Consider the following 19106-nt stretch of genomic DNA (forward strand, 5'->3'; position numbering starts at 1 on the left):
TCAAAGATTTGACCTTGGTGAACAAATTTGTAGAGGATTTGGATCCAATGAGGCTAAAGAGGACAGTTCCATGTCATGCTCTATCAGACCCAACACTTGTTCATCCAAATTCGTCCATGCTTCAATTCCTTTACCATCTTTGGTATCCATTAAGAAGATTGAGAAGATGGGTAAAGACTTGTTCGCACTAACAAATGGAATCCACAAGGGCTTTCCCCACCCAAAATCAGCCTCGTAAAGCCCAAAGTTACACCAGCTATTCAACAATATTGGTTCTGCTCCAATGGCCATAGCCTTCGAATATAATTCACCGAGCTCTTCCGCATACTTAGAAAGCGTCTTCAGTCTCCCATCACCTTCAAGGCTCTTCACAAGCTCACTATTCACCATCGTCGACACGGCTTCTCTCATCCGGACCACGAAATTACTCAACTCCATGTCCTTATCACCTTGGGATAGCAATAGCATGGCTGCCATCAAAACCAAATTCCCAACAAAATTTCCTGACAAAGGTGGCACAGCCTTCCGTCGCAAGCTCACAGCATTTGTTGCCAAACTAGCAAAGGCATGTCCACCTGTAGATTTCGCAGAAATTATGCTTTTGAGGAAGACTGCAAACACGACCTCTACGCGTGTTGGGTTCTGCACGCCGGACCTCATTACTTTGGCCTTGAGATTGTTTATGGCTGATCCATCAAACACAAACCTCCTTACCACGAACTTACTACTCATCTTGTTTCCTTTAAGGAGATGTTGGGTAACCGAAGCTGCCGTTAGATCTTGAGGGAATGGGGTACTACTTTGAGGGAAAATAGACACCGCACTGAAATCGGGAGCTAGAGCTCCTGCAGTCGACGAGTCTCGAGCAATAGCGGCCCAAGATTTCATAAATGTAGTCAGAGAAGCAGCATCAAAGATATTGTGTGGTACAACAAGTGCTATGGCAATACCACCACAAGAAAATAGAGTCCCTTGTATCACAGCAACATGATCTCCTGGTGTTAATTCAGTATAAGTCACATCCGGCAAGAAATTTAAAAGTGTTGAGATGATCAAAGGTTGCTTGAGATAACCACACAAACTGCAATCAGCTCTAGCGTCTACATAAGAAATGCCCTCATCATTACAATCAACGGAGAGAAGACCGTCATTGGCCGTTCCGGCGAGAGGATAATAAAGACTTAGTGTTTGTGATAGAGAGTGTTTCAACACAAGTAATGTTTTGGTAGAGGTGGAGGCTTGGTTTGCGGGAACAAAGACAAGTAATGGAAGAAATACTGGAGGCGAGAATTGATCAAGTAAGGAGAGCTTGTAAGTTTTGAGGTGACTAGGTGTTGGCGAAGAGGGTTTGATACACTCTGTAGATAGTATCTCCACCTCCATTTCCGCTGAATCTTATATTTTCAGTTTCTTTGATTTGTGCTAAGAGCATCCCAATTCATTGTCTATATATACAAATGCGTGAGAGAATGGCGATTGGTAGATAAGAATATTATAGGGTTTGATAGTTTGGTGATTAGTATTATGTGTACAGAGATTTTCACATAGGGGTCTAAAGTATGGTTGCCAAAATAGTGATTTAGATGGTAAGATTCTACAATCTTATGATTTTAGGTCAACAAAATGATTCGGATAGGTTTAAAATAGTAAATTTAGTAAGATAGTATGATCCTACCAATTTTCTCACTTTGCTGCAACCTAAAGACCCATCTCTCTCTCTTAAGAAAACAAACTGTAGAGATGATCGAAGGGAATCTCATGTATGGGCTGGATCTGTAAGTGTTTGAACATATAATACTAAATAATTGCTTAAAACAAGCTAAAGAGGATTAATGGTGCTGTAATGAATAGCATTGTTTATTAAATTGTTTAACTGGTTTGCATTGGGGTTGGTTCATTTCTTTTTGTTTTTATGTGTTGTAACATTATAATCTCTGTGTATTCGATCTGTAGGTAACATGGGTTGTTGGTTCTCACTTATCATATCATACAAGCCAAAGTTTAGTCAGAAATAACTAATGAGATAAAAGGCATTGGGAGAGGAATCAAAGCACTGCATAAATGACAAAACCATGCATGCTCATGGCGGTGTTTAATAGTAGTAGTAAAAAGGTTTCAACTTTCAAGTTGGGTTTTGAATCACGAAAGAAAGAAATCAATAACCTAATATCCTCCTCTATATGATACTGTATTTTTTAAAGGCAGGTAGGTTCCCTCTGTCATCTGACACAGTTTGAAGCTATTTGCACTGGAAATCGCACCAAAGACCAGTCCAACTGAAGACTGATCGAGCACCAACCATTATTGGTCTGCTAAAAAGAGGGAAATATATAAATGGCGTATACTTTGTTAGTTTTATGCAAAGTGAAATTACGCCTACCAAGTCCAGGGCATAATTTTTAGGAACACCCTATCTTCTACTGATTAGCTCATCTCATTTTAAATTTCAACTTCACCATAGCAGGAAGGAGGGCATAATTTTATACTCAAGTTAATACAATAATTCACAATCCTCCTATCCTTCAGCTTTTCAGAGCTTCAACTATTAATCAAGGAAGAAAGGAGCTGCCACCCCAATCATCTAAGTGGAATCTCCGTTTTGATGTAAAATCATTGGCAGGAAGAAAAAAAAGAAGGAAATGGATTGAGTCCCACTGCACTGCCTTTCTGTTATGATAGATCTTAAACAATGAAAAACCGATTAATGGAAACTCGAATTTGTTTCTTTTAATGTTGTTGATTCTTCCAAAATTTATCTCGTAGAACATATCTGAGAAGGAGGAGGAGGCCACCATCTCCTCCTTCTTCATACACCTTTTATAATATGTCATTTAATTTATTTATTTTTTGTCTCTTGTTGATTTGTAGATCAATAATATCTTTTTTGTTCAATAAAAATACGAAATATTTCTTCACCATACCGTTTTCTATGGAGATGAAATATGATTCTTTCTTATCCATTTATTGTAAATTATTCACAACACCGGTTCCATTGAGTTGTTCGAGCGATACATATTTAGTGCACATTGATGAGACTCTAGTGGAGATAAGTTTGTCTTGATAAAGGATAAGCCAAAAATCTTGATCCAACCATGTGTATTGTTTTTTTCTTTATGCATTTGTTTAGTCTCTCCAGGTGTATCCCGACTCAGGGTTATTCTGATACATCTCGGTGTTGTCTAATGATAGTCCGACGTTTGTTCTTCGACTTTGTAATTTCTCTATTAGAGTTTGTAAATTTTTAGACTTCTAACATAACATTAGGTATAAGGTTTGCTATTATAGAATGAAATGTTTTTATAAAAAAAACACATTTGACACCAGAAGCAGACCCAGGCCCATCACAAGTGAGGACAAATCAGGCCCAGTTCATTAGAGTAAATATGGAGAAGGGTGGGCAATTGTGTAATTAGAAAATTAGACAGCATTCCAGATCAGATCTGATGGCCACCGATTGCATGATGGATTTGTGGCCCAGCTCATTCTTCCCCACGTCTCTCTCTTTCTTCTTTTTTTTAAATAAAATAACATTAACTTCTTTGCATTTCCGTCCCAATTTCTGTAAAGACGTCAAATTCAACCGTAATTTAGGGTTGGAAAATGACACGCATATATGATATTTGATATACATAAAATACATAATCTATGTGGCATGTCAACTAGACATGCCACATAGATATTTTACACAAAACCCTAAAGATTCAGTCATTGTCATTCCCGCTTATCTCTCTTAGTCTCCCTCCCGTCTACTATTTCTCTTTCTATTTGTACGTTAGCCACTACTTTACACTATCCACCAGCTTACATTTCTCTCTCCTCTATCTCTCCCTCCCCTCTCTCTTACACGATTCTCTCTTCATCTTTCACTTCCTAAACCGGACCTCCGTCTTTCGGCCACTGCCGCCAAAAGGAGCGTCCGACCCCTAGGAGCAACACCCAACCACCGCTTGCCATCAACGATTGTTGATTTTGTCGAAAATCCACCATGAAACCATGGGTATCTACAGAACAAAAATCATATATCCAGCTGATTCCGATGTCGATTTGGCAACCCGACACCACCAATGGACTCCCCTATGTGAGGAGCACCTAGTCCAACCCTTCGTTGACCAAAACAGCCATCGGAAAATAGAGACCCACGTCGAAGGTATGCTCCAGTGTGTTATTACACTATACATTTGGCAATGTATTTAGCTTTTTCTATTGATTGAACATCTTATGTGATATTCCCAAAATACCCCCAATTTCTGTAAAGACGTCAAATTCAACCGTAATTTAGGGTTGGAAAATGACACGCATATATGATATTTGATATACATAAAATACATAATCTATGTGGCATGTCAACTAGACATGCCACATAGATATTTTACACAAAACCCTAAAGATTCAGCCATTGTCATTCTCGCTTATCTCTCTTAGTCTCCCTCCCGTCTACTATTTCTCTTTCTATTTGTACGTTAGCCACTACTTTACACTATCCACCAGCTTACATTTCTCTCTCCTCTATCTCTCCCTCCCCTCTCTCTTACACGATTCTCTCTTCATCTCTCACTTCCTAAACCGGACCTCCGTCTTCCGGCCACTGCCGCCAAAAGGAGCGTCCGACCCCTAGGAGCAACACCCAACCACCGCTTGCCATCAACGGTTGTTGATTTTGTCGAAAATCCACCATGAAACCATGAGTATCCACAGAACAAAAATCATATATCCAGCTGATTCCGATGTCAATTTAGCAACCCGACACCACCAATGGACTCCCCTATGTGAGGAGCACCTAGTCCAACCCTTCGTTGACCAAAACAGCCATCGGAAAATAGAGACCCACGTCGAAGGTATGCTCCAGTGTGTTATTACACTATACATTTGGCAATGTATTTAGCTTTTTCTATTGATTGAACATCTTATGGATTACTTGTGAAGCTTGACAGTGGGTTATTGCACTGTCATAATGAAAAGTGTAATTATTTTGTTTCAGGGTTTGTTCGGAAAATATAGTTAACTACACTGTCAGTATGCATAACGTATTTGGTATTAGTAGGTCTTGTCTTTTTTTTGTTTCATTGTTTGATTAAAAAAATGATATAAATACACTTGCAGAATGCATAATACACATAGATCTCAATAAAGCAATGTCGATCGTCACTGAATAGGCATGTCCCTCTCCTCTTTGCTCGAGGAAACAGAGTTTTGTGAATTCTCCCCAATTCAAAGTTCGTTGTTATTTAAAAGAATCATTCTAGAATTCATTGTTTTTAGTTCATAATCTATTGTCCATTGTTTAAAACAATGGAATTAAGAATGACCCCGCAAAAACTATCGATAATGGATCTTGTTAGAAAGAGTTTTATGAGCTGATTTCGAATATGTAATTTTTTAAAAAATATTTAACATGTATTTTGAGAGTTAAAATGTTTTGAAACTTTGTTTAAGATATAAAAAAAGTTCAAAAAAAATAGTGACGTGAGCATCAATTTTAAAGAAATAAATAAGGATATTTTTGTCCTAAAAATTCTGATTTCAAATTTGTCTTGTCACATGATGAGTCAACATTGCCACATAGATTTGGGTTGATTTGGGCTACCTAACACTACCGTTTGTCGAACACTATAATTTATTTCACTGGGCTAAGCCCATTAATCGATCCAATAACCAATGAGGCAATGATCTTCTTAACTGTCCATTAGTATTTTAAGGCCATGCGGTATCTGACAAACCCATTACGAATTGGGCTATCATATTCGTAACCCCATAAACGGATCCAATAGGAGTTTACTAAGGCCCACTCGGATGGTATAAATTGAAGCCTCCGTGGTTCAAAACGACACAAGAATGGGGTCGTTTACTGCAGCGCCATTGTCCATGGCTTCTTGAACAGCCAGTAGGGCAGCCATGGCTTCACCAACGAGAAGATAAGCGATGTTGGAGAACCGCCGAGGCAGAGAGGATGTTTCTCCGCCCACTGCCGAGAGAGAAGTGAGAAGAAGCAGACGCTGGAGTTCTTTAAGCAAAGCCAGAAGGTAACCAACCTCGACCTTCACACATACTAATCAATTATCAGGAATCCATTGACTGAGAAGTATCTCTGTTACTGCTTCTCCTTACATAAAGCTTGAAACAGAATCCTCTCCTCTTTTTTTTTTTTTTTATTTATTACAATCAAAGCTTGTTTTATATTGTGTTTTTGTTTTATTTCTAAAGTCGGGTGTTCATTCCGGGGTGTGTAGTACCTCTGGTGTTCGTTTGTGTCGGGAGAGTTAAGTCTATTTTGTTTATGTTTTGTAGTTTTCATGTGTTTGTGGGTTGTATTCCACCATTTTTGGTAGCTTGACTGCCCTTTGAGCTCATATTCTCTTACTTGAAATTTTGAGTATATAAATACAGAATAAGTTTAACTCTTTCATCTTTAAAAAAAAAAAAAAAAAAAAACTCAAAATTACACCACATATTTAGAACTTGAATTTTCAATCTCTACCGAATCGTGGGATATCTCAAAACTTTATAAAAGAATACAAGGATTTCCATCACAGAAGGAAAGTTAGTTTGAGGAAGAAAAGGAGATCTCTAGCTTCATGATATTTGTGAACATATATGATGCAGCCCGGCCTTCCACGCCCAAGAGGGTTTAGTGGGTCTGGGCCCAAGCCCAACGCCGTAAGTTTGGACTTAAATCATAATTGAAAATCATGGTTGACAGAGAGAGGATTGTCCGTCCTTATAAGCTGGACTTAAAAGTTAAGACTCCAGTTTTATTGATGTGGGATAGTCCTACATCAATATATAATTAATTTTGGTTTTTAACCATAATCAACGTGTTGTCTTGGTGGACAACATCCCATAACAACTTTACAGTTAAGTGTGTTTATGCTAGGATATTATTGGGATGGGTAACCTAAGCGTGCTTATGCTAGGACATTTATTGGGATGGGTGACCTTTTGGGAAGACAAAGTCATGCGGGCTCAATGTATCCACATGAATCGAGCTGAAAATTATAATAATATTGTGGTGTGTAAAATGCAAGTGTGCTAAGTGGCATGTCAATTTTTAGTAACAAACATCCAATGCAAACAACAAACATCCAATGCAAACAAATCAAGTACAATAATCCAAGGAAGGAGACAGACAAACAGACAACATATCTATCTATGTCCCAAATGTCAATTTTTAGCAAAATTAATGTAATGCATTGATTGAGTTGAATACAACTATACAAAAAACTAACTTTGTGGTCCGGCGTGAAAAATATGGGTGCTAATGTAATGCATTATTGATTGAGTTGAATACAAACTATACAAAAAACGAACTTGTGGTCCTGCGTGGAAACTATGGGTGCTCTGAGTTTAGGTAGTGCTAGCTATCAAATAATTCCACTACTCATGCTATTAGTCTTCTACCGGCCGGTATTCCAATAATTATTCTTTGTATGAATGATACCAAGATGATGGTTTGGTGAAATGATTTTCATGGTGGAGGCTAGCTATATCAATCAAAAACCAATATTCACTTCCCTTGGATGGACAAACCCTAATTATAACACCTAAATATGTTGGGATTTAGTATAAAGCCTCTTTTATGCACAATAACTTGACCCAACAAGATTGTTGCGGATCCTGTGAATGGATTTTTTGGGAGCCTTACTTCGTGGAGCAGAGAGGAGGGCCGATGGTCCCGAGCCGTCAATGGGCTTGTAATCCTAAAGCCGCTTCTTGTATTCTATTCTTTGAAATAATGAAAATTCTAACTCCAAGGACTTAAGCACAATTGACCGAACCTCGTAAATCTCTACGTCTTATTTTTCAATTGCTTTATTTTCGCTTATTCTATGTTATTGATTTCGTTCTCAACACAACAAGAACAACATCCATGGATCAAAGATTTGATCTTAATAAACCAATTTCTAGAGGACTTGGATCTAATGAGAGGCTAAAGAAAGAAGTTGTCTATCCTGTTATAACATATTCATAAGTTGTTCATCCAATCCCAACCATTCTTTTATTCCATTACCAATGTACCATAAAACATGATTTGCTGTTTTTACTGGTTTCGAAGGAAACTCCCAAAAAACAAAAACAACAACAACAGACATTTATCAAAGATTTGACCTTGGTGAACAAATTTGTAGAGGATTTGGATCCAATGAGGCTAAAGAGGACAGTTCCATGTCATGCTCTATCATACCCAACACTTGTTCATCCAAATTCGCCCATGCTTCAATTCCTTTACCATCTTTGGTATCCATTAAGAAGATTGAGAAGATGGGTAAAGACTTGTTCGCACTAACAAATGGAATCCACAAGGGCTTTCCCCACCCAAAATCAACCTCGTAAAGCCCAAAGTTACACCAGCTATTCAACAATATTGGTTCAGCTCCAATGGCCATAGCCTTTGAATATAATTCACCGAGCTCTTCCGCATACATAGAAAGCGTCTTCAGTCCCCCATCGCCTTCAAGGCTCTTCACAAGCTCATTATTCACCATCGTCGACATGGCTTCTCTCATCCGGACCACGAAACTACACAACTCCATGTCCTCATCACCTTGGGATAGCAATAGCATGGCTGCCATCAAAACCAAATTTCCAACAAAATTTCCTGACATAGGTGGCACAGTCTTTCGTCGCAAGCTCACAGCATTTGTTACCAAACTAGAAAAGGCATGTCCACCTGCAGATTTCGCAGAAATTATGCTTTTGAGGAAGGCTGCAAACACGACCTCTACGCGTGTTGGGTTCTGCACGCCGGACCTCATTACTTTGGCTTTGAGATTGTTTATGGCTGATCCATCAAACACAAACCTCCTTACCACGAACTTACTACTCATCTTGTTTCCGGTAAGGAGATGTTGGGTAACCGAAGTTGCCGTTAGATCTTGAGGGAATGGGGTACTACTTTGAGGGAAAATAGACACCGCACTGAAATCGGGAGCTAGAGCTCCTGCAGTCGACGAGTCTCGAGCAATCGCGGCCCAAGTTTTCATAAATGTAATCAGAGAAGCAGCGTCAAAGATATTGTGTGGTACAACAAGTGCTATGGCAATACCACCACAAGAAAATAGAGTCCCTTGTATCACAGCAACATGATCTCCTGGTGTTAATTCAGTATAAGTCACATCCGGCAAGAAATTTAAAAGTGTTGAGATGATCAAAGGTTGCTTGAGATAACCACACAAACTGCAGTCAGCTCTAGCGTCTACATAAGAAATGCCCTCATCATTACAATCAACGGAGAGAAGACCGTCGTTGGCCGTTCCGGCGAGAGGATAATAAAGACTTAGTGTTTGTGATAGAGAGTGTTTCAACACTAGTAATGTTTTGGTAGAGGTGGAGGCTTGGTTTGCGGGAACAAAGACAAGTAATGGAAGAAATACTGGAGGCGAGAATTGATCAAGTAAGGAGAGCTTGTAAGTTTTGAGGTGACTAGGTGTTGGCGAAGAGGGTTTGATACACTCTGTAGATATTATCTCCACCTCCATTTCCGCTGAATCTTATATTTTCAGTTTCTTTGATTTGTGCTAAGAGCATCCCAATTCATTGTCTATATATACAAATGCGTGAGAGAATGGCGACTGGTAGATAGGAATATTATAGGGTTTGATTGTTTGGTGATTAGTTCTCACATAAGAGGTTCAAGTATGGTTGTCAAAATAGTGATTTAGATGGTAAGATTCTACAATCTTACAATTTTATGTCAACAAAATGATTCGGATAGGTTTAAAATTGTAAATTTAGTAAGATAGTATGATCTTACCGATTTTGTTGATTTAACCGATCTTAAGTGAGTGGGATTATAAATTCATGGGCTTATGGGCAATGGTCTAATGGGTAAATATGCTTATGAGCTTATGTGCAAATAGACTGGGTTACCCATCAAATAGATCTCAAATTATCGAATTCATTTGTCCAATCAACATCCTAGTTAACACTGTTGTTATGATAAATAAATAAATAAATAAAGCACTATTGTTTTTTATTAGAGAAAACATGGACGGGAGAGGGACGTATTGAGTGGAATTATAAGCTGTCCAAGTCCATTTTTTGTGAATGGAATAGTTCCAAAAGTCGAACACAATTATCATTTTTTATAAACTATATATATATTTGTCAATTAAAATGGGCGGTAATACACACGTGGTGATATATATAGATAAACATAGATTTTCATTTTACACCCTTATTTTAGACTCTTACGTAAGAATTCATCTAAATTTATAGAGGAATTTTCACATAAGGGTTTAAAGTAACGGTGTAAAATCAGGGTCACTTTTTAATGATGTGGATGAGTGAGATGGCAAGTGGGGTCCATTGCTTTTGGTCCCACATATTTCAAATTAATAGTGTAAATATAAACTCTTATTTTACACCCTTACTTTAGACTTTTATGTAAGAATTGATGTACATCATACATACATATATATATATATCTATAATTTAACTTTTTCATTGATTTTAGCAAAGAATTTAATTATTCCACTAATTTTAACAATACATAAAAGTTAAAACACAATAGTTTGCTAATCAACCTACCTTCTTTACTTTGAGTAGCTAGTGTCTTGCTTCCACTTCTACATGGTTTGAGTATATTGATGCAAAAGATCATTTTAAACAACCATGGGTCTTTGCTACTACCACCAACTACAGTTGTCCAAAATCCACACAAAAACACCCACTATGACTAATGGGCTACCGTCACTAGTGCAACCATTAAACTACCTTATGTCTCCTAATTAATATAGCTTTCTATCCTCAGAAGGCCAAACATTTTTTCCTAGACAAACAAAGGAGCCTACAATTGTTTAATATGCACAAGATATTATTAAGGAGCCTCAGTTTGCTGTATGTGTTGGTTGATTGTGGACGACTAGCAAATAGGATTTTTTTCAACCCTCACATAAGTATCTTTCTTCTGAAGTTTGATATGTTTGTGTTGAGTTGCCGACGTAAAATGGAGAGGTTGCCGATTTTATTATTGACGTAATCCAGTTATTCAAGAATTCATTATTTTTTTTGAAAGCACGGTCCAATCCTGGATTGTTTTTAGTTCATATTCTCTCTCTCTTTTTTTTTCACTTCCTTCAGTTTTCTAGGGCATGTTACATTTATCTTATATAGGTTTTGATTCCTGTAACAAGTTGTCCTTTAAGGCCTCTCTAAAGCATTTAAATGAGACTTTAGCTATCCTCATGAGGGGTTGGTATTCTCAACCATTGGCGGGAATTTCGCCCACATCTGATCCCCAATTATTGGTCACCCCGAATGATCGTCCTGGGTGAATTGTGACCTCATAGAATCGTGTCGGGTGAGCAACAACTGCTTCATCACAATACGTACTTATGGGTTAACAGGTCACACTTTGGCCAAGTATCTTATAAAGAGACTCCCGAGAGCCAATAGGATGGCAGGAATGATATATACAATACTCATTTCAAAATACACTTTCATAAGAATCTTCGAGCAAAAACAAGGTATCATGAATTAACTCCGAAACTTACCCCATCAGCATCATCATATTTTCTTAGTGCTCCAACTACATCAACCAACTGCGATGCCTCTCATAGGCCAAATTCAAATCTCAATAAAGCAATGTCGATCGTCACTGAATAGGCATATCCCTCTCCTCTTTGCTTGTGGAAACAAAGTTGTGAATTCTCCCCAATCCAGAGTTCATTGTTATTTAGAAGAACCACTCTAGAATTTATTGTTTCTAGTTCATAATCTATTTTTTTTGCAATTTCATTGTTTAAAACAATGGAATTAAGAATGACCCCCTAAAAACTATCGACAATGTATCTTATTGGAAAGAGTTTTATAAACTGATTTCGAATATATAATTTTTTAAAAAAGATTTAACACGTATTTTGAGAGTTAAAATGTTTTGAAACTTCGTTTAAGATAGAAAAAAGTTCAAAAAAAAATAGTAATATGAGCATCAGTTTTAAAGCAATAAGGATATTTTTGGAACTGATTTCAAATTTGTCATGTCACATGATGAGTCAACATTGCCACATAGATTTGGACTACCTAGCACTACTGTTTGCCTAACACTAGAATTTATTTCATTGGGTTAAGCCCGATCCAATAACCAATGATCTTCTTAACTGTCCATTAGTAGTTTACTACGGCCCACTCAGATGCTCTAAGGCCATGAGGTTTATGACAAGCCCATTACGAATTGGGCTATCATATTCGTAACCCCATAAACTGATCCAATAGAAGTTTAGTAAGGCCCACTCGGATGGTATAAATCGAAGCCTCCGTTGTTCAAAACGACACAAGAATGGGGTCGTTTACTGCAGCGCCATTGTCAATGGCTTCTTGAACAGCCAGTCGGGCAGCCATGGCTTCACCAACGAGAAGACAAGCGATGTTGGAGAACCCCCGAGGCAGAGAGGATGTTTCTTCGCCCACTGCCGAGAGAGAACTGAGAAGAAGCAGATGCTGGAGTTCTTTAAGCAAAGGCAAAGGGTAACCAACCTCGACCTTCACACATACTAATCAATTATCAGGAATCCATTGGCTGAGAAGTATCTCTGTTACTGCTTCTCCTTACATAAAGCTTGAAACAGAATCCTCTCCTCTCCTCTTTTTTTTTTATTTTTTTTTTATTACAATCAAAGCTTGTTCTTTATCACAAACAAAATTCACATCAATGGGTGGTTTTCGCGTAGGCGTTGAAGTATGCAACAAAGAACAGAGCTGCAGAGAATGATAGGATGAATTGCAAATTGGCTTCGAAAAAGAAGAGAGCTTGTTGATGTCTGTAAGTGAAGAATCTAACTGGGTTTTCTGGGTAGAGTTTAGGGGTTTCTGGGTTTGTGTTCAGCATCTCTATTTTGTTGCTGAACTAGTAAAGGTAATTGAAAAGAAAAAACTTGTATGTTTCTAATTTTCTTCAATTTGTGAGTCTCTCTGTTTTTTGATGACTGAATTGGTGTCATGGATTTCAATTGGTGTATGGATTTCATGATTTTGGGATCAGGTTTTTCTTTTCGTCTTGGTTAAAACATATGTAAACCCTAATTATATACCAAACATACCTTTAACCATGATTTTAACTATTTTTTTTTTAACCCAACATCAGTGTGAAGACAATAGTTCTATATTTGTTTTATATTGTGTTTTTGTTTTATTTCTAAAGTTGGGTGTTCATTCCGGTGTGTAGTACCTCTGGTGTCTGTTTGTATCGGGAGAGTTAAGTCTATTTTGTTTTCGTTTTGTAGTTTTCATGTGTTTGTGGGTTGTATTCCACCATTTTTGATAGCTTGAGTGCCCTTTGGACTCATAGTCTCTTACTTGAAATTTGAAGTATATGAATACATAATACATTTAACTCTTTCACCTTTTCAAAAAAAAAAATTACACCACATATTTAGAACTTGAATTTTCAATCTCTACCGAATCTTGGGATATTTACCTAATCTAAATTGTTCCTAGTTCATTTGAAATGGTTTAGTTAAACAAGAGTTATTAAAAAAAATAGTATTTTCAAATTTAAAATAAAATATACTTAGCTAGTGATTTTAATTTTTAAGCTATCCTTCCAAATTTATGTTTTGTTGTTTGTTTATTTATTTCAATTTTTCTTTTTGAATATTATGTACATTTATTTAAATAAGGTGGATTACATATATTGATATATACTCCTTTTTTAAAATTATGGATTAGAGTTTAGTGTTTTTTTTTAGATACCAAGCAAGGGATAACCCGCAAGACGGATAATAGTTTAGTTTGTACTTTGTAATTATTTATAAATTATTTTTTGTTTAAATTAAGTGTTATATTCCTAATTGATCTTTCCTTACACCCGAACCATTAGTTAGAATAAATGGTATGTATCACTTTGATTATCAGAGTTCAAATTCCCCTTCTTGATTCAAAAAAAGAAATGGGTCTTTGCCTTATTGTTTAAATCCTTCAATAATTATGCATTAGTTACTATTTAACGTTAGTGACTCCAAGTCCGAAAAGGATTTAATTTCCTTGCGCCCCAAGTTTCTCTCTGCTACTGCTTCTCCTTAAAAGCATGGAACAGAGTCCTCTCGTTTTCACAATCAAAGCTTCTTCTTTATCACATCAATGGGTGGTTTTCTCGTAGGCCAGAGAGTTGAAGTATGCAGCAAAGAAGAAGGATTTGAAGGTTCATTCTACGGAGCCAGAGTTTTGAGACAAGTAGGCCCAAAATCGTACGAAGTTGAGTACAGTAACTTGTTCACCGAAGACGAATCAAGTCATCTGATCGAGACCGTGTCGGGGAGCGAGCTCCGGCCACGGCCTCCAGGGCCCCCGCTGTGGACAAGATTCTGTGTGGGAGACACAGTTGATGCGCTCCACAATGATGGTTGGTGGGTTGGGAGGTTGACTGCAAGAAGAGGAGTGGATTACTTTGTTTACTTTGAAACTACTAGTGAAATGATTGCTTACCCTGTTTACAGGTTGAGGACTCATCGTGATTGGGTTTCTGGAATGTGGGTCTCTTCAAAGAGGAAGGCGGAGCTTGAATCGTTGAATTCCAAGTTGGGTTCAAAAAAGAAGAGATCTTTCTGATGTCTGTGATTGAAGAATCAAACTGGGTTGATTTTGTTTGTTGTTATTTTAGTGTTTAGTGGTTACTGGGTTTGTTCGGAGGATCTCTGTTTTGTTTTTGAACTCGTACAAGCAATTGAAACAAAATTTGTGTTATTTTTTTTTTCAAAAAAATTATTCAATTTGTGAGTTTATCTGCTATTTGATTACTGAATTGGTTTGTTTAATCTGTTATGGCTCTCAGTTGGGTGTTGAAAATCATTCACTCTGTTTTGTTAGATTCTTTCTTTGTTGTAGTCATTACTCATTAGGGTTAGGGAAGGAGGGTTTTTTGGGAGATTTTTTCAATTAGAAAGCATCCGAACTCTCAATTTTAAAATTGGAAAATATATTTGGTGATTGAAGGAAAGTCAAGCGACTGATTTTTCCATGTGTAAGAGTCAGACCACACAATTACCCATTTTGTCTTACTCATTATCAGATTTTCAATCTCCAAACAAAACAAAACAAAACAATATAAAAAACACATCAACATCAGATCATCAAAAGGATTAATCCTGCATGAGTTTGGTCAGGCATTGGCTTTCCTTCTAGAAATGAATTGAATAGGACAAGTGATCTCTCTGGCTGTGAAAATGGACCTTCATGAGACGCTCCTCTAATAGTTGCATAAGATAAGACATTGTCGCCCTAGATTTCTGTCCATCCACCAAACTGAAGAGCAACAACGAAATTAAGTATATCATACATTTAAGCCCTAAAAGTTTCTTAAATTCAGCAACTTACCTGTCTTCCTCCAAACCAGACCCTATAAGGCACAGTAGTGTTCAGTCCCAACTACTTTGCCAATGCCTGTACCGATCAATGGGATCGTTGCATCTTGATCTCCACTACAGAAATCGTTGCATCTTGATCTCCACTACAGAAACTGATAGAGTAAGAGGACCATCACTCAATAACCAAGCCCCAACCCATCCATAGGCCATTGGGCCTGGCCCATACCATGCAGTCCAAGGCCCAAGGGGGTTGTGGTCAAGCCCTTCTATGGGAAAAGCTTGGTTACTAAGGAGAGGGAATACCTCTCACCTATATACAACACTTCCTCCCCTCTCCTAACCGATGTGGGACTCTATCAATACCCACCCCTTCAAGACCAACGTCCACGTTGGTCGAGCACCTTGGCCTGCCATGGCAGGGTACTCAGACTCAGGAGTCGGGACCCTTCTCTATCCCTATCCTTTCGACCCCATATAACAGAACACCAAGGCCGGCCACTCTGCAGAAGCGGTCCCAAGGGCCAGGGGCACAAGGCCCATGAATACCAGAGCTCCCCACAGGGCAGGAACGAGGGCTCCGATACCAATGATAGAGTAAGAGGACCATCACTCAATAATCAAGCCCCAACCCATCCACAGGCCATTGGGCCTGACTTGGGTGTTCTGTTATATGGGGCCGAAAGGATAGGGATAGGGAAGGGTCCCGAGTCCTGAGTCTGAGTACCCTTCCATGGCAGGCCAAGGTGCTCGACCAACGTGGACGTTGGTCTTGAAGGGGTGGATATTGATAGAGTCCCACATCGGTTAGGAGAGGGGAGGAAGTGCTGTATATAGGTGAGAGGTATTCCCTCTCCTTAGTAACCAAGTTTTTCCCATAGAAGGGCTTGGCCGCAACCCCCTTGGGCCTTGGATGGTATGGGCCAGGCCCAATGGCCTGTGGATGGGTTGGGGCTTGGTTATTGAGTGATGGTCCTCTTACTCTATCATTGGTATTGGGTACCTTGTTCTTGCCCTATGGGGAGCTCTGGTATTCATGGGCCTTGTGCCCCTGGCCCTTGGGGCCGCGTCTGCGGAGTGACCGGCCTTGGTGTTCTGTTATATGGGGCCGAAAGGATAGGGATAGGGAAGGGTCTCGAGTCCTGAGTCTGAGTACCCTACCATGGCAGGCCAAGATGCTCGACCAACGTAGACGTTGGTCTTGAAGGGGTGTGTATTGATAGAGTCCCACATCGGTTAGGAGAGGGGAGGAAGTGCTGTATATAGGTGAGAGGTATTCTCTTTCCTTAGTAACCAAGCTTTTTCCATAGAAGGGCTTGGCCACAATCCCCTTGGGCCTTGGACTGCATGGTATGGGCCAGGCCCAATGGCCTGTGGATGGGTTGGGGCTTGGTTATTGAGTGATGGTCCTCTTACTCTATCATTGGTATCGGAGCCCTCGTTCCTGCCCTGTGGGGAGCTCCGGTATTCATGGGCCTTGTGCCCCTGGCCCTTGGGGCCGCGCCTGTGGAGTGACCGGCCATGGTGCTCAACCAACGGGGGTGCGCCTGCCGGAGTGGTCTGCCATGGTGCACGACTAACGTGGGCATTGGTCTTGAAGGGGAGGGTATTGATAGGATTGTCCCACATCGAAAGATGTGGGAGCTAAGGTTTTCCTAATATTCATGATAATTCATGAAAGATGGTTTTTGTGGGAGATGATTTTTACCCATTTTGCTTTTTGAAATTCGAGGCCGAAATAAGTCGAGGTTTTGATTGTTGTTCGGTTCATTTTGGGAGATCTAGGGTTCGATGATTCATGTTGGGTCTAGCCTCGGTCTTTGGGTTTTGTGGGTTTATGTTTTCCTAATATTCATGATAATTCATGAAAGATGACTTCTGTGGGCGGTGATTTTTGCAGATTTTGCTTTTCGAAATTCGAGGCCGAAATGTTGTTAAGTTCATTTTGGGAGATCTAGGGTTCCATGATTCATGTTGGGGTCTAGCCTCGGTCTTTGGTGTTTTATGGAAGCCCTTCAGTTTGATCAACAGGACTTGATTGTCGTTCAAGACAATTGGAATTTTGGTTATTGCTGGTCCGTTCAGAGGGTTTATCATTATTTTCTTATGGTGGTTGGTCACTGATGTTGTCATAACGGTATGATTTCTCCTGTTTTATTTTGGCTTTATGTCTTCTTGCTTTCTCGAGTTCCAGAGGGCTTGATTGGATGCCTGGTTGATATTGATCTACTTGTTTACGATTGTTATCGAATTAGGGCATTGAGAATTTCGATTCCATATTTTTCTGGCAGTATTATAATTTTTGCATGACGTTGCATCAATGCTGACCCAACTGTTTGTGGCTAATGTCTGATATTGATATAAATCGTGTGGGCTTTCTACTCCCTGCGGTGGGATTTTTATTTTGGATACTTGCTATACCTGTCTTGAGATATCCTGTGGAGTGTTAAATTATATTTTTCCTACATAAAGAAGATTGAGACACAAGAAAGGAAGATTTTTATAAGATGTTTTTGCTCTCTCTACATTGTTTAATTGTTTGTATGATCTATTCAGATTCGACAATGATGATATCTTATTCTTATGAAAAGTACTTTGTTTCTGGTTTCAGAAGCTACTTATAAGTTGCAGTGTTAACCTACTTGGTTGCTAAACCTAATTTACTTGATTCTAGAGAAAACTATGCTGCAATGAGAAAAACTGCTGGAATAATTGGCATGAAATCCGATAGCAGGAGATGGTTGATGGATTTTTATCACCTTTTTCACGTTTTTTTGGACTTCAATGGGAGAATTTTTATGGGGCTCTAATTGTGCAGTCTTCGAGCCTTTTATATATATATATATATATATATATATATATATATATTATTGTTTTTCGACTTTCTGTTATCTACATTTTATTTTGCTATATGATGGACTTTTTATTATCGTTTCACGTTTTATAATGGAGAATCCTTATGGGGCTCTAATTGTGTTGTCTTCGAGCCTTTTATTTATATATATTATTATTTTTGGTCTTTCTGCTTTCTACTTTCTATTTTGCTAGATATGATGGATTTTTTTTATTACCTTTTCACTTTTTTTGGACTTTAATGGGAGAATTCTTATGGGGCTCTAATTGTACCGTCTTCGAGCCTTTTATTTATATATATTATTATTTTTGGCCTTTCTGCTTTCTACTTTCTATTTTGCTAGATATGATGGATTTTTGATTACTTTTTTCTCGTTTTTTTGGACTTTAATTGGAGAATTGTTATGGGGCTCTAATTGTGCTGTCTTCGAGCCTTTTATTTTTATATATATATATATATTACTATTTTTGGACTTTCTGATTTTTACTTTCTATTTTGTTAGATATGATGGATTTTTGATTACCTTTTCACATTTTTTTAACTTTAATTGGAGAATTCTTATGGGGCTCTAATCGTGCAGTCTTCAAGCCATTTATTTATATGATCCATATATCATTTTTCAACACTTCTTTTGACAATTTAATGAATTTCATTGGGGCTTGGTTATAGTTGGAAGTTACGATGTTGAGAAACTTTTGAATCAGTAGTTCCCCTAAACGATTCTATCCTCATCTACTCTAAATGGCAAGGTGGCTTTTGGGAGAATGTTCTTGGAATTATTATGGATTGCCTCTTTTCAGAAGGAGTCATACTTTATACTTGAGAATTCAGATTCCATTTTTTTCGGGCAGTTGCATGACATTTTTGCATCAATGCAGATCCTACTGTGGCTAACGTCTGATATTGATGTAAATCGTGTGGGTTTTCTACTCCTCGCAATTGGATTTTTATTTTGGGAA

The 19106-nt window shown here is 38.3% G+C and overlaps 3 protein-coding genes across 5 annotated transcripts; 1 reads left to right on the forward strand and 2 right to left on the reverse strand.

Annotated features, from left to right (window-relative positions):
• LOC119986181 (salutaridinol 7-O-acetyltransferase-like) lies at window positions 1-1383 on the reverse strand. The gene has a single exon (XM_038830738.1). It carries the CDS (start codon window positions 1381-1383, stop codon window positions 1-3), a length of 1383 nt encoding a protein of 460 aa, XP_038686666.1.
• Window positions 1384-5816: 4433 nt separating this feature from the next.
• LOC119986183 (salutaridinol 7-O-acetyltransferase-like) lies at window positions 5817-9473 on the reverse strand. The gene is made up of 2 exons (XM_038830740.1): window positions 8180-9473; window positions 5817-6046 (listed from the first exon to the last, which is right to left on the reverse strand). The coding sequence occupies exons 1-2, from the start codon at window positions 9471-9473 to the stop codon at window positions 5817-5819; spliced, it is 1524 nt and encodes a 507-aa protein (XP_038686668.1).
• A 2809-nt stretch (window positions 9474-12282) lies between these two features.
• On the forward strand, window positions 12283-14682 carry LOC119985890 (protein AGENET DOMAIN (AGD)-CONTAINING P1-like). 3 transcript variants are annotated; one of them, XR_005465172.1, is made up of 3 exons: window positions 12283-12462; window positions 12666-12757; window positions 14093-14680. XR_005465172.1 is itself a non-coding variant. In XM_038830345.1 (3 exons), exons 2-3 carry the CDS (start codon window positions 12752-12754, stop codon window positions 14539-14541), a joined length of 450 nt encoding a protein of 149 aa, XP_038686273.1. In that variant the 5' UTR covers window positions 12283-12462; window positions 12666-12751; the 3' UTR covers window positions 14542-14682. The 3 variants fall into 3 exon arrangements, 2 of the variants coding, with proteins under 2 accessions (XP_038686273.1, XP_038686272.1); XM_038830345.1 differs by having other exon boundaries at window positions 14098-14682; XM_038830344.1 differs by having other exon boundaries at window positions 12666-14680.
• The last annotated feature ends 4424 nt before the right edge of the window (window positions 14683-19106 follow it).

This window comes from Tripterygium wilfordii, chromosome 19 (genome assembly GCF_013401445.1).
Source record: "Tripterygium wilfordii isolate XIE 37 chromosome 19, ASM1340144v1, whole genome shotgun sequence".
In the NCBI taxonomy this organism is placed as follows: domain Eukaryota; kingdom Viridiplantae; phylum Streptophyta; class Magnoliopsida; order Celastrales; family Celastraceae; genus Tripterygium; species Tripterygium wilfordii.